At 41.4% G+C, this 13,780-nt stretch overlaps 1 protein-coding gene across 1 annotated transcript; it reads left to right on the forward strand.

The window, feature by feature from the left end:
• The first annotated feature begins 12,157 nt into the window (after nt 1-12,157).
• PGK2 (phosphoglycerate kinase 2) lies at nt 12,158-13,514 on the forward strand. The gene has a single exon (XM_036414909.2). It carries the CDS (start codon nt 12,249-12,251, stop codon nt 13,500-13,502), a length of 1,254 nt encoding a protein of 417 aa, XP_036270802.1. The 5' UTR covers nt 12,158-12,248; the 3' UTR covers nt 13,503-13,514.
• The last annotated feature ends 266 nt before the right edge of the window (nt 13,515-13,780 follow it).

Here is a 13,780-nt window from a genome sequence, read left to right on the forward strand (position 1 = left end):
TCCAGGCTTATTAATTGCAAGGTAAATATTGCCTAATTGCAGGTGGTTTATTGTTTCACTGCTTTAACTACACATTTGCAAAGCAGGAAAAAAACCTATGTGCCCTTAGTTGAACAAAATATGGATTCAGCATTGATTATATACAAAGTATAATTCATAAAATATGGAGGACATTGTCTTCCTCATCCTATCTAATAGAAGAGAAGCATGCAAATTGACTGTACCTCCGCTACGTCCACCTGCCAATCAGATAAAATATGCAAATTAAACCAACTAAGATGGCAGTGGCTATGGAGCTTGAGCGAGCAGGAGGCTTGGGTTGCCCCAGGCAATGGAGGAAGCCAAGTTTCCCGCCCGCCCTGGCCAGCCCTAACCTCCACTCAATGCTACAAAGTTTCAATTATAGAAGATAAATAAATCCCAGATACCTGCTTCCAGCTGGCCCTGGCCTCCATTCAAGGAGGTGTTGGGGGGAAAAATAAAAGAAACAAAGGAGTGGCTGGGGGCTTGGGTTGCTAGGGGGCATGGCCAGCCAGCAAACAGCCATCAACCCTTCACCCAGGCTGCCCAAGCACCCCAGTGGGGACCCACACCCTGAAGGGGGTGTGGCCAGCCTGAAAACAGCTCTCAAGCCCTCAACCTGGCTGGCCAGGTACCCCAGCGAAACCCCCCCACCCTGAACCGGTTATGGCCAGCTTGAAAACAGCGCTCAGCTCCTCACTCAGGCTGGCCAGGCCAACCTAGCTGGTTTACAGGGATTGTGGCCAGCATGCAAACCACCACAGGGCCCAGGAACCTCCACCCTGATTGGGGACACTCTTCAGGGCAAATCAGCTGGCCTCCACCTGTACACCAGGCCTCTATCTATACTAATAAAAGGAAAACATGCTAATTAGACTGGGAGACCTTTCAGGAGACATTCTGGATGTTCTTCTGGACAAAGCATGGTGGTGGGGCCGAGGCAGAGGTGGCTAGAGGCCAAGAGGGGTGGGTAGTTGTGGATGATCAGGCCAGGATAGGATGGCAGTTGTGGGTGATCAGACTGGTGGGGAGTGGGGCCATTGGGGTTAAGCAAACCAGCAGGTTGCCAGTTGAAGTGAGCAGGCCATCAATGGGGGTCAGTTGGAAGTGATCAGGACAGTGGGGGGGGCAATTTGGAGAGAGCAGTCCAGTAGGGGGTCAGTTGGGAGTGAGCAGGCCAGTGGGGAGAGGAGGTGGAGGCAAGCAGGCCAACAGGGGGTGCAGTTGGGGGTGAGCAGACTGGCACAGAGGGCAGTTGGAGGTGATCAGTCTCGAAGGGGGGGCATTTGGGTGCAAGCAGGCCAAAAGTGGGGGTCAATTGAGGGTGAGCAGGCCGGCAGACAGACTGGTTAGGGGCAATCAGGCAGGTGGGCAGGCAGGCACGTGAGCGGTTAGGAGCCAACAGTCCCAGATTGTGAGAGGGATGTCTGACTGCCTGTTTAAGCCCAATCCCTATAAACCAGCACTTGGATATCCTTCGAGGGGTCCCAGATTGGAGAGGGTGCAGGCTGGGCTGAGGAACACCCCCTCCCCGCCATGTATGAATTTTGTGCCCCAGGCCACTAGTTTCATAACATGTAAATACCACTAAATGTGAACATTAAAGAAATTGGTGAAATATATTGTATAGTTACCCAGAGAGCCTGGTACCTGGTATTTTGTTTTCAGTTTCAGGATATTTTCTATAACTGTGCTGTTATTTTCTGAAAGTTTATATAAAGAAGAAAAATCCCTAAAAAATTCACTTATGGATATTTATCCAAAAAAAAACACACAAAAAACCCATGACATGAAAAAGTTATATGCACACCCTTGTTCATTGCAAAATTATTTACAATAGCCAAACATTGGGGAGGGGCACATTTTGGGGGAAGCCTATATCCATTTATAGATAAATGGTAAAGAAAAATGTGAAATATTTATGCAATGGGTTACAGCTTAGCCATTAAAGGGGATATCCTGTCATTTGCCACAATGTGGAGGGCTCTCGAGGCCATCACGCTAAGTGAAATAAGACAGATGTAGAAAGATAAAATACCATTCAGTCTCACTTATTTGTGGAACCTAAACTACAAACAAACAGAAATGAAACGTATAGAAAAAGAGATCCAATCTGTGTTTACCAGAGGCATGAGATGGGAATAGGAGAAAGGTGGCCAAAATATAAAAATTATAAGATAGATAAGTACTGGGGATGTCATGTACAACATGATGATTATCATGAATGCTGCTACTGTATGGTGTATTTGAAACTGTATGGTGGATCTTGAAATTTCTCACCACAAGGGGAAAATATGCACCTCTATGAAGGAATCAATGCAAATTAAACTCATTATAGGGATAATTTTACATTATATGTGTTCCAAGTCATTATGCAGTGGTATACTGCACCAGGGAAGTGTATGGCCACCGGTAAGACAGTTTTTAGAGAGATCAGACAACAGAGCTGGTTGGGACTTCCAGTTGCGGGGGGCAAGGGTGGGAAAGTGCAGAAGGGACCTATGGCATGCATCACAGCGTACTTGGATGCAGCTATCTTTGAGAGAGCCAGAAACATTAACGTTCTAAGCATTTGGCAATCTGGCTGTAACAGACAAGATTCCCTTACCAGTGTGTGCAATAGTATCCCCTTTGCCAGGAGACCTTATGCCTTGCGTAGGTGTGCGGTGTCAGTTGTATTCCTTCAGTTACATACAGCATTGATAGAAATATGTATTTTGGCATGAAGTCATTAAAAGCTGCAAAATCATGTTATTTTTTCTCTGTTCCTGGGTCAGTTACATTAATCCATCTCATGGCTTAGAGAAGTCATTCACATGAAAAAAATAATTCTAGGAAATGACCACAAGATGGCAGTGTATGTACGTTAATTAAACTTCGGAGGCCAAGGAAATTTAAGATTAATAGCCTAAAATTACTTGAACAGTTGCTAAATTATTTGCATAATAGTTTATAGTTCAAAACAAAACAAAAGACCTCCACGCTCCGCTGGCAATAAACAGTAGTCCTTTAAGTGGATGTACAAGGAGAAGATGAGAGTGGTGAAGAGTGTAGGTGTCCTCTGCCTGCAGAGTTCTTCCTTTCACTTTATGCGTAGAACAGCTGCTGCTGCCATCTACCTGATAACATATTTACCTCAGCTTCCTCATTTTCAACTGGAGATAATAGTACCTCTCTTATAGAGTTTCCTGGAGGATAAAGGAAGTGATAGCATACAGAATTTGTAATATCGTGGCGTTTTGTGTTCACTATTCATTTTTTATTATTCACCATTTTCAATCAAAATGCCTGACACTATACTTGCTCCTAATCAAAACTGTCATTTATTAACTGTGCACAAACTGCAAGATTTAGCCTTCACAATTGTATATGGCATGGGGATTTCATTAAAACTCTGGAACACAGTTTGGATATGAATAACGGGTCACACTTGGAAATGCAGAGACAGAGAAACAAGGAGATTAAATAACATGCCCCAAGTAAAACTGCGAATACATGGCTGGAATGGCCTTCTAACCCGGGTCTAAATCCTGGAAGCATTTCCTGCAACTCTTTGAAAGAGCAGCTGTGCCTAAAAGTTAATACCAAAGTTTGATTTTGTGAATTCTGTGGCTGATACATTACCTTAAATGTTTTTCTTCCAATGAGAATATTTAAGGGTAATCTCATTATTTACAATTTATTTTATATAATTAAGGGTATTGCTAGCTTTGGAGTTTTAGGGGGGCGGGGAAAGCACAGAGTTTTATTGTGTAAAGTTTAGTAAGACCACGTGCTGGGTTATTATTCTTTCCCTGTAGAATATGGTGAAAATGCTGCACAAAATGCCAGGATGTTGTCAGAACAGTGTACACTCACAGAGGACAGTGCAAAGGTATAGACTGAATTAAAGACACGTGAGACTTGTATTTGTAATTATTCTCTTACAATGGATGTTGGCACACACCTTTAGATAAGAACTGAAATATAATACAAATTTATTTGCAAAATAAAGGAAACACTCATAAGGGGCAGGAAATGAGTCAAGGAAGGGGAGTCCGTCAGTCAAAGTGCAATATTAAGCCATCTCCCACTAAAGTTCACATTGCCCAATAAAAATGCTTCAAAGTATACATTTTTACACATACAAGTATAAATTTAAAAATATGAATCATAGAATACCCACTGCACTCCTCTGTGGACTTGTGTAATGACAGATGGAGGTTCAAGAATCCTCAAAACTAGTGCAGGAGATGTGGAAATTAACATACTGAGAAATCATAAACTCAAAAGTGCTGTATATAACTGTTTTCACTGTAAACTAAGTTAATATCACCTATAGGTCTACAAATGCTATATATAATTACTATCTAAAGAAAGATTAACAGTTTTTCTGGCAACAGGCAAAATTAGCCAGGATCCCATAAAATACATTCCTCACCAAATCACTAACTGTCAAAAAAACAAAACAAACAAAAAAAAAAACCTGCTACCTTAAGTAATATTGTCAAGAAAGAACTCCATCAGCCAGCAACATGAAGGTAGTAAGATTAATTAAACAGCAACAACAATGATGATAATAATAGCAATGGTGTTTACTGAGTGTTTATTACATTCTATTCACTTTCAATATACTAAACGTTGGGTCTTCATGATACAGGAATTTTGGACTGGGAATGCCCGTGGTGTTCCCCTGGGCAGGATGGTCTCCCAGGCTCTGGTCTAGTGGAGTTGAAGAATGAATCACAGACAGAATATGTTATTGCAAAGGTGAGAATTTATTGAAGAACAAGTACTGACTCCCACGTGGGGAGAGGAAAAGATTCTCACAGCACAGACTCCCACATCAGGAGAAAGACAGAGTTCTACCAAGTTCCTTTTTCCAAGGTTTATAAAGACTGCAGTTTTCTGTGCTGTGATGTCCCCTCTGATTGGTCGCTATTTCCCTTTGATTTGGTCACTAGAGTAACACCTGAACTCAAAGGTCAAAACCTCAGGTGGGAAGTGGGGCGTGCGAGGCCCTCTTCCTCTTTGTTCTCCTATTCCCTCTGGGCTTTCTCCCTCCTTCCCTTTATCCTACAAATAGATGCTTTTTGCTACTCCCAGTTCTCTTGTCTTATGGAAATGTAACTGCTGCCTCTTCCAATTTCCCTGTCTTATGGAAATGAAACCTTTTGCAGCTTTGCAACAAGTGCTTTCTCCATGGACCCCCTTAATTAAAAAAAAATAAAATAAATCCCTAAACCTGCTTATCTCACCCCTAAAAATTCCTATTTCATTCACAAGCAAACCTATGGCCTAGCAGAAGAAGAAACAGAGGCCCAGAGGAGGAAGGCAAGTTTCACTAAATCCTACAGTTAGTAAACAACAGAGCAACAATTCCAACTCAGACAGCTTGGCTTCATTCACACTGTGCCCTAGGACAGTGCTTCTCAAATTTGAGTGTGCTTAAGGATCGCCTGAAGAACTCGGTACAGACAGGGCCCTGGGCCCTGCTCTCTGAGACCCGGATTTGCCAGATCTGGGGTGAAGACCAGGCCAAGTTCCCAGCTGTTGCTGATGCTGATGCTGCCAGTTACTATTGTTGGTGTAGCAAACTTTGCTTACAAGTTATTCAGGCCTTTCATATCTGTCATCATTGGGCAGCAGCCCAGAGCCTAAGGCACGCACCAGAGAATCAGGATATCCAGAGTTTGAGCCAGGTAGACAAATATTGGTAAATGTATTTTCCAGTTCCCTTGCATCTCATAAAAGAAGAGAAAAATTATCTTTCAACTGTAAACCTGGAGCGTGGGCAGGCTAGTTACTGTAGAAGAAAATGCTAACCTGTGAAAGTATGAGACACAAGAATAAATGTACCAGCAGGACTAACATTTCAGGGGACTATGGAAGCTGATAAGTGTGGCAAGCAACTGACAGAAAGAGCAACACATTTAAGGAATAAGAATAGGACTGAAGAGGTTATCACCATTGCCAGGCAAATAATGCCTCCAGCCCCCCCAAAAAGAAGAAAAGCATAATATCAGCGTGTAGGACCTGATTCAATGGAATTATTTGTTCAAATCAGAACAAATGTTAATGCAAAACCCATGAATATTCATTTGTGATTTTTTATCAGGGATGGACTGCAAAAAGATAATCTCATCAACATTAACCAGAGATAATCCCCCCCCCCCCCCCCCCCCCCCCCGAGATCCTCCTCAAAGAGGTCTGAACTGCATGCTGTATTTAAGGAGTGTGGCAGGTAGATAAGCCCGTGAGGAGATATACATTCCTAGGTAGGGCGATTACCAGGGTAAACCTCCCGGTATTGGCCTACCTGTGGAGATCATGACAGAAGCAGGAGGGAGCACAGGAGGGAGCACATGCACAAGTTGGGTTGTAATACAGTCACAACAGAGGCCTCATCTAAGGTTATAGGAAGCTCTCAAGTTGAGATGGCTATTTTAAGTTATTCCTGGTGGAAGGAGGCAGCCTAGCATTTATAGCTCCTGCCAACCTGTGTATGTTCCGGCTTGTGGGTTGCCCCAGAGAAGCAGTATGCTCATGATGAGGACACTCGCTCCTAGTGGAAAGGGCTGTAGGTTAGAGCTGACCCTGCAAGGACTCCATCTGCTGAGGAGTAAGCCTGTCAGTGCAGAGAGGGGCCAGGGTAGTGTATCTCAGCCCCCAGGGCAGGCAGCAGTCCCGGCGTTAGGCAGGTGGGTTTCAGTCCTAATCATTTGGAAAACCTGGTTACAAGAGTCAAGGTTTCTTTACTAAGGAGTGCGATAACATTCCCACAGCTGAGATATCTTGTTCTGTAAAATATATTCATCCAGTTAGAAGTCATGAAAAAAAATCATGTCTTCTCTTGTATGAATAAATTAACCTCTCAAATCATGTTCATACTCGGTGCCAGGATGATGGGCTGCTTCCATAACTCCCTGCTTTAGTCAATTTATGGACATAAAGAGTAATTCTAGAAAATAACCAAAAGATGGCAGCATACACATAGGATGTTACAGTTCTTTGGCTACAGATAAAAATCACTGAAAATCTAAACTGGTTTATATTCCAAAAATTATTCTAAAGAACAGCTGAATGAGTCTTCATAAAAGCCTAATCTTAAAACATTTTTTTTTCACGTTTTGTTGACAATGTGTTGCACACAGATATGGTGGCAGTTTTTCAAGTGTATGAGAGGAGGGTGTTTGGGGGTGTTATTTATTTATTTTTTTATTTTATTTTATTTTATTTTATTTTATTTTATTTTATTTTATTTTATTTTATTATTGATTTTCCACAGAGAGGAAGGGAGACGGATAGAGAGCTAGAAATGTCGATGAGAGAGAAACATCGACCAGCTGCCTCCTGCACACCCCCTACCGGGGATGTGCCTGCAACCAAGGTATGGTACGTGCCTAATCTTAACCTGGGACCGGAATGGAACCTGGGACCTTTCAGTCCACAGACCAACGCTCTATCCTCTGAACCAAACCGGTTTCAGCTGGGGGGTGCTATTTTGTCCCACACTTACTTGCTGAAGAGGATCTGCCTTTCATCTGACTTGTAGAATAGCTGTTGCTGACCTCTATGTGGCAACGTACTGTGCCTCAGTTTTCTCATTTGCAAATGGAGATAAGTATAGTGCCTCCCTTAAAGAGTTGCGAGCAGAATAAATGAGTGAAGATATATAAACAATTTGTAACAGATCCTGCTATAGGTTGTGTTAGATGTTAATTTTTACTATTAATATTTGCCATTTTCAATTGAGAGGCCGGAAAGTATACTTGCTTCTAATAAAAGTTGTTTAAATATTTGGGACAAACTCAGGAATAAATAAGTCACATGTATATATACAGAAGCTGAAATACAAAGAGATTAAATAACATATCCAGGATAAAACTTCTAATAAATGTCTGGGATGGGTTTCTAACCCTGATCTATTGTGCTAGAAGCACTTCCTTCAAGTCCTTATTACATCTGAAAGTGCAGCTACATCTGAACATTTTTTTTTTTACCAAATTTTAATTTTAAAAAAATATATATATTTTATTGATTTTTCACAGAGAGGAAGAGAGAGGGATAGAGTGTTAGAAACATCGATGAGAGAGAATCATAGATCAGCTGCCTCTTGCACACCCCCTACTGGGGATGTGCCCACAACCAAGGTATCGATACATGCCCTTGACCAGAATCAAACCTGGGACTTTTCAGTCCACAGGCTGACGCTCTATCCACTGAGCCAAACCGATCCCTGTAAATTTTGATTTTTTAGTATGCTTTTCTTCCTCTTCTAAATGAAATATTTAAGGATCATCTTGTCATTTATTTTTTAGCTCAAATAATTGAGCATATTGCTGTCTTTGGGGTTATAGAAAAATAAACTAGGATTTTATCATGTGAATTTTAATTGTATCATGTGTTTGGTTTTTATGTTACTCTTTTAATGCAAAATTAGAGTGAAGATGTACAAAATGCAGACTGTTGAAAAAGCAGTGTAGGCATATGTCTAATGATATAACTTAGTGCTCAAAGATCCTCAGGAATTAAGGCAAGGAAAGGTAAGTTAAGTCATCTAGTCTGTATTTTCACTGGTAAGCATACTGACAATGAATGTGACCTAACACATGGTTAAAACTTTCATTTTAATTTTATTCAAATTGACATATTTCAGACTCTGATTATTAGGGGAAAAGTATTAAAATTCTTAAAATTATAAATGTGCAGAGTAATTAAGGATGACTACATGGACAGCTAGCTATAGCTCAAAGTTTTTCACTCTAGTAGCTTTCTCCACTAAATCACAATAACACCAGGTTGGAACAGTTGAGACATATGGTATAAGCAACGTTACCTTTGCCCAGAAGAGAAATTTTAGGTGCCAAAATAAAGCCCACATCATTGCAATATAAATTAAGTGTTCACTCCTAGCTTCCAAAATAGCCATTAGTACTTCCCTCACAAGTAAATGTTAAAAACATTTACAAGATTATTTTTATTATAACACTAGAGTTCCAGTGCATGGATTTGTGCACCAGTGGGGTTCCTCAGTCTGGTCTGCAGAATGGGGCCTTAACCGGCTCCCCCTGAGGGATCCCAGATTGTGAGAGGGGGCAAGCCAGGCCAAGGGACTTCACCAGTGCATGATTGGGATGGAGGAGAAACGTGGGAGGTTGGCCAACCCAGGAGGAGACTGTGGGAGGGCTGCAGGGTGTGTCCAACCCATCTCACTTAGTTCTAATCAGCTGGACCCCAGCAACAAGCTAACCTACCAGTTGGAGCATCTGCCCCCTGGTGGTCAGTGCACATCACAGCGAGTGGTTGAATGGCCTTAGCATGTTATTAACATATTACGCTTTGATTGGTTGAACATCTGATGACCGGATGTCTGGAAACATAGCATATTAGGCTTTTATTATCAATACTAATAAAAGGGTAAAATGCTAATTAGATCAGAAGACGTTCTGGGAGACTTTCCTGAGAAAGCCAATGGTGGTGGGGCCAAGGCAGAGGCAGTTAGGGGTGATCAGGCTGGCAAGGTGTTGCACTTGGAGGAGAGAAGGCTAGCAGGCAGGTGAGCGTTCCTGGATTGTGAAAGGAATGCCCCACTGCTGGTTTAGGCTGGATCCCACAGGTATTGGGCCTAAACTAGCAGTCAGATATCCCCTGAGGGGTCCCAGATTGGAGAGGGTGCAGGCCATGCTGAGGGACACTCTCCCCCCATGCATGAATTTTGTGCACCAGGCCACTATACTAGGATAATATAAAAAGTACTAATGTAACTTCCATATCTACAGATTTGGGGATACCTTAGCCTATTGTTATTGAAGATTACTTTCCAGCAACCAAATGAAATAAAATTAAATTATTTTAGGTTTTTTCTAAAACTATCTCCACAAAAGATTTTCTCTATATCGCATGATTTAGCTTATGTTATGTGTCAAGTTTTTTTTTTTTTTTTTTAATTTCTCAAATTTATTACTTGGATATAAGCACATATATGACCTTCCCATTCCTCCAACTCCTGCCTTAAAAATAGATAGCAGGAAAAAGTGACTATAAAAGAATGCATCTTTGGATGCTGAAAAAAAAAGGAGATTTGGTGGTGTTTCTATAAGCACAGAGAATTAAACTTTCCCTTGAAGGCATTAGCAACATAACAAACCTCATCCCTTAGGTAAGAAAATTGCAAAAAGTATTCTAAAAAGTGTAGGGAAAATAGGGAATCATTTATTTCAAGTTTGATAAGCCCTCAACCCATCAAAATTTACAATATATTGTGAACATCTTCCAGCTGCTACCTATTAACCCATCCTGATCACATTCAATAGCCTTATCTCTGAAAGACACATGGGAGAGAGAAGAAGATGAGTGAAAATACTGTACAGCAACCCAACCTCTCTCCTAAGACTTTGGACTTTCGCTAAAGGCCCTTCTTTCTTTGCCCAGAAAATGGAAGAACTAAATAATATTAGGGTCATATCAACATTGTAGCTACTAAAAGGGACTCTGCTTCCCTGTCTCATTGCTGCATCTCTAGGCCTAGATGAGGAACTAAGAATTAACATCTATTACTTAGGTCTCTACCTTATTTTTTATTTATTTATTTATTTATTTATTTATTTATTTATTTATATTTAGGTCTCTACCTTATTAAAAAAAAAACTAGTGATGTCTCCCCAACTTTTTTAGAATATAAATACTCTTAAAGGATGTTTGTATTATGCTAGCCTATCAGAATTAAATATCCTTGTCTTCAATAATTAATTTATGTAATAATTCTTCTCAATTTCCCTAGTTAATGCTGGAAGCACAAAGGCATGCCTTCGTACTCCTGGCTTTTCCTTTCTCTAGACCAGTGTTTCCCAAATTTCTTTCATGATGAGAATCACCTGGTGGAGTTGTTAAACTACAGATTCCTGAATCCCAACTAAGAAGTGCTAAACTAGAATTTTGGGGAACATATAGGTAAAATTGTATTTAACAACTCTACCAGGTGATTCTCATCATGAGAGAAGATTGGGAAACACTGGTCTAGACCTACTATTGACTACAATTCTCTCCCCTTCCATGCCTGTTCCCTTTCTCTATGGAAGTGTTATCCTCAACATGTTGTAATGGATGAAATCAGACAGCATGTTTTCCAAAGGGGCTTTACCATTTTACATTCCTACAGCCAATTTCTCCGCATTGTTGTTAACACTTGTTATCTTTTTTATTATTATAGCCATCCTAGTGGGTGATGCCTCAAATAATTTTTGTCAAAGTCTTTATGCTACACATTGAGTTCATTCAACTTAAAAAAACTGGCATAGTAACTAATTCCAAAGCCAGTTTTCATTCCTAAATCAATCAGCCTTTTATACTTTCTCCAAAAATAAAATCTCTCACTGATTTTCAATTCAAACCGACATTTCATCCTCATAAAAACCATTCCCCTCTTCAGCTCAACTTGTATGTTACACAGGGAGTAAAACAAAGAGAGAGGAAAAAAATTAGAGCCCTCCTTATAACTTTGCAGCCTGAAAACATGTCCCATGATCTTGGGTGTTTCACTGATTCCGTTATGATCTTATGGGATTTTCCTAAAGAAGCCACCAAGAGTCTCACAAAAATCTGAGAATGGAAAAAAAAACCCACAAGATAGTGAAAATATATTATTTCTACTCTCCTACACCATACATAAAGCTAAGGGCTAACACAAGCTATGCTGTCAACAGAAATATTTCTCAAGACAGAGGAAAAACAGAAGCATACTATATTGCCTTGAGTAAACAAGGTTTCACCGATTATTTCAGAAATTTCTTTTCAGTTGGGTCCTGTAAATGTTTTTACACTCAATATAATTAGGACTTCACATCGGTAAGGGTTATGCTTTTCTTTATTTTTCTTTTAAATAAGTGCAATTATCAAAAGAAATATGGAAAGAAAAAAAGAAAGAAAGAAAACCAGCGGGAAGCTTGGACTTCAGGACCTTTTTTATTCCAAGATTTCTCCACCTTCTTAACTGTCACCCAAAGCAGGTTCTGACACGCCCACAGCGAGGACTATTTGGCTGTTTGAATCTGCACTAAACAACGTGCTTTAAATCCAGATTGGCAGGACCATTGACCAATCACAAAGCCAGCTATCCTTTGGCTGTTGCCTGGGAAACACAGTACTGAGCAGAGAGGGGCGAGCCAAGCAGAGGGCCGTTAGAAACACCACCCACGGAGCCTCCAGCAGCATAAAGTGGTTCTTCAGCATTGTAGTTGTATTTCAAGATGTCTCTTTCTAAGAAGTTAACTTTGGACAAACTGGATGTGAAAGGCAAACGAGTCGTTATGAGAGTAGACTACAATGTTCCCATGAAGGACAAACACATTACCAACAACCAGAGAATCAAGGCTTCAATCCCAAGCATCAAGTTCTGCCTGGATCATGGCGCCAAGTCAATAGTTCTTATGAGTCACCTAGGTCGACCTGATGGTGTCCCCATGCCTGATAAATACTCCCTGGAGCCTGTGGCTGCTGAGCTTAAATCCTTGCTGGGTAAGGATGTTCTGTTCCTGAAGGACTGTGTGGGCCCAGAAGTGGAGAAAGCCTGTGAAAACCCAGCCGCCGGTTCAGTCATCTTGCTGGAGAATTTACGCTTTCATGTGGAGGAAGAAGGGAAGGGCCAAGATCCTGCAGGAAATAAGCTTAAAGCTGAGCCTGAGAAAATAGAAGCCTTCCGTCAATCACTCTCAAAGCTAGGGGATGTCTATGTCAACGATGCCTTTGGCACTGCTCACCGGGCACACAGTTCAATGGTGGGAGTGAATCTGCCTCAGAAGGCGTCCGGATTCCTGTTGAAGAAGGAATTGGAATACTTTGCCAAAGCCTTGGAAAACCCACCGAGACCCTTTCTGGCTATACTTGGTGGAGCCAAAGTAGCTGACAAGATCCAACTTATCAAAAATATGCTCGACAGGGTCTGTCATATGATTATTGGCGGTGGAATGGCGTACACCTTCCTTAAGGTACTCAACAACATGGAGATTGGTGCTTCCTTGTTTGATGAAGAGGGAGCCAAGATTGTCAAAGAGATCATGGACAAAGCCCATAAGAATGGTGTGACCATTACCTTTCCTGTTGACTTTGTCACCGCTGACAAGTTTGACGAGCATGCTAAGGTTGGCCACGCCACGGTAGAATCAGGCATACCTGCTGGCTGGATGGGTTTGGACTGTGGTCCTGAGACCAACAAGAAGTTTGCTCAAGTTGTAGACGAAGCCAAGCTAATTGTGTGGAATGGACCCGTAGGGGTATTTGAATGGGATGCCTTTAATAAGGGAACCAAAGCCCTCATGGATGAAGTGGTGAAAGCCACTGCCAGGGGCTGTATTACCATCATAGGAGGTGGAGACACTGCCACTTGCTGTGCCAAATGGAACACCGAGGAGAAAGTCAGCCATGTGAGCACTGGAGGAGGAGCCAGTCTAGAGCTTTTGGAAGGTAAAGTCCTTCCTGGAGTGGATGCCCTCAGCAACCTGTAACTGACAAAGCATTCCTTCCTACCGTTTTCTGCCCACAGCCTTTTGTCAAGTTAGTGCTTTTACATCTCAACTAGACTTTTGTTAAAATCTACCCCTGTATCAAGATCAGACAAATGACCAAGCGATGAGCTATCAGGAACTCTTAACATCAGCACAGAAATGCTGTTCAAGTTTAGTTCTGTCATGCATTGGCCTACTCTCATAAAGATCTCATTTGAACTTCACCATTGTGATTCATAGGAAGTGGGTTACCTATTAAAGCAAGTTAAATAAGCTGA

This window comes from Pipistrellus kuhlii, unplaced genomic scaffold (genome assembly GCF_014108245.1).
Source record: "Pipistrellus kuhlii isolate mPipKuh1 unplaced genomic scaffold, mPipKuh1.p scaffold_m20_p_5, whole genome shotgun sequence".
Taxonomy (NCBI): Eukaryota; Metazoa; Chordata; class Mammalia; order Chiroptera; family Vespertilionidae; genus Pipistrellus; species Pipistrellus kuhlii.

What these genes read in the sequence shown, in the direction of transcription:
- PGK2 (XM_036414909.2), top strand. Translation starts at nt 12,249, where the DNA reads ATGTCTCTTTCTAAGAAGTTAACTTTGGACAAACTGGATGTGAAAGGC.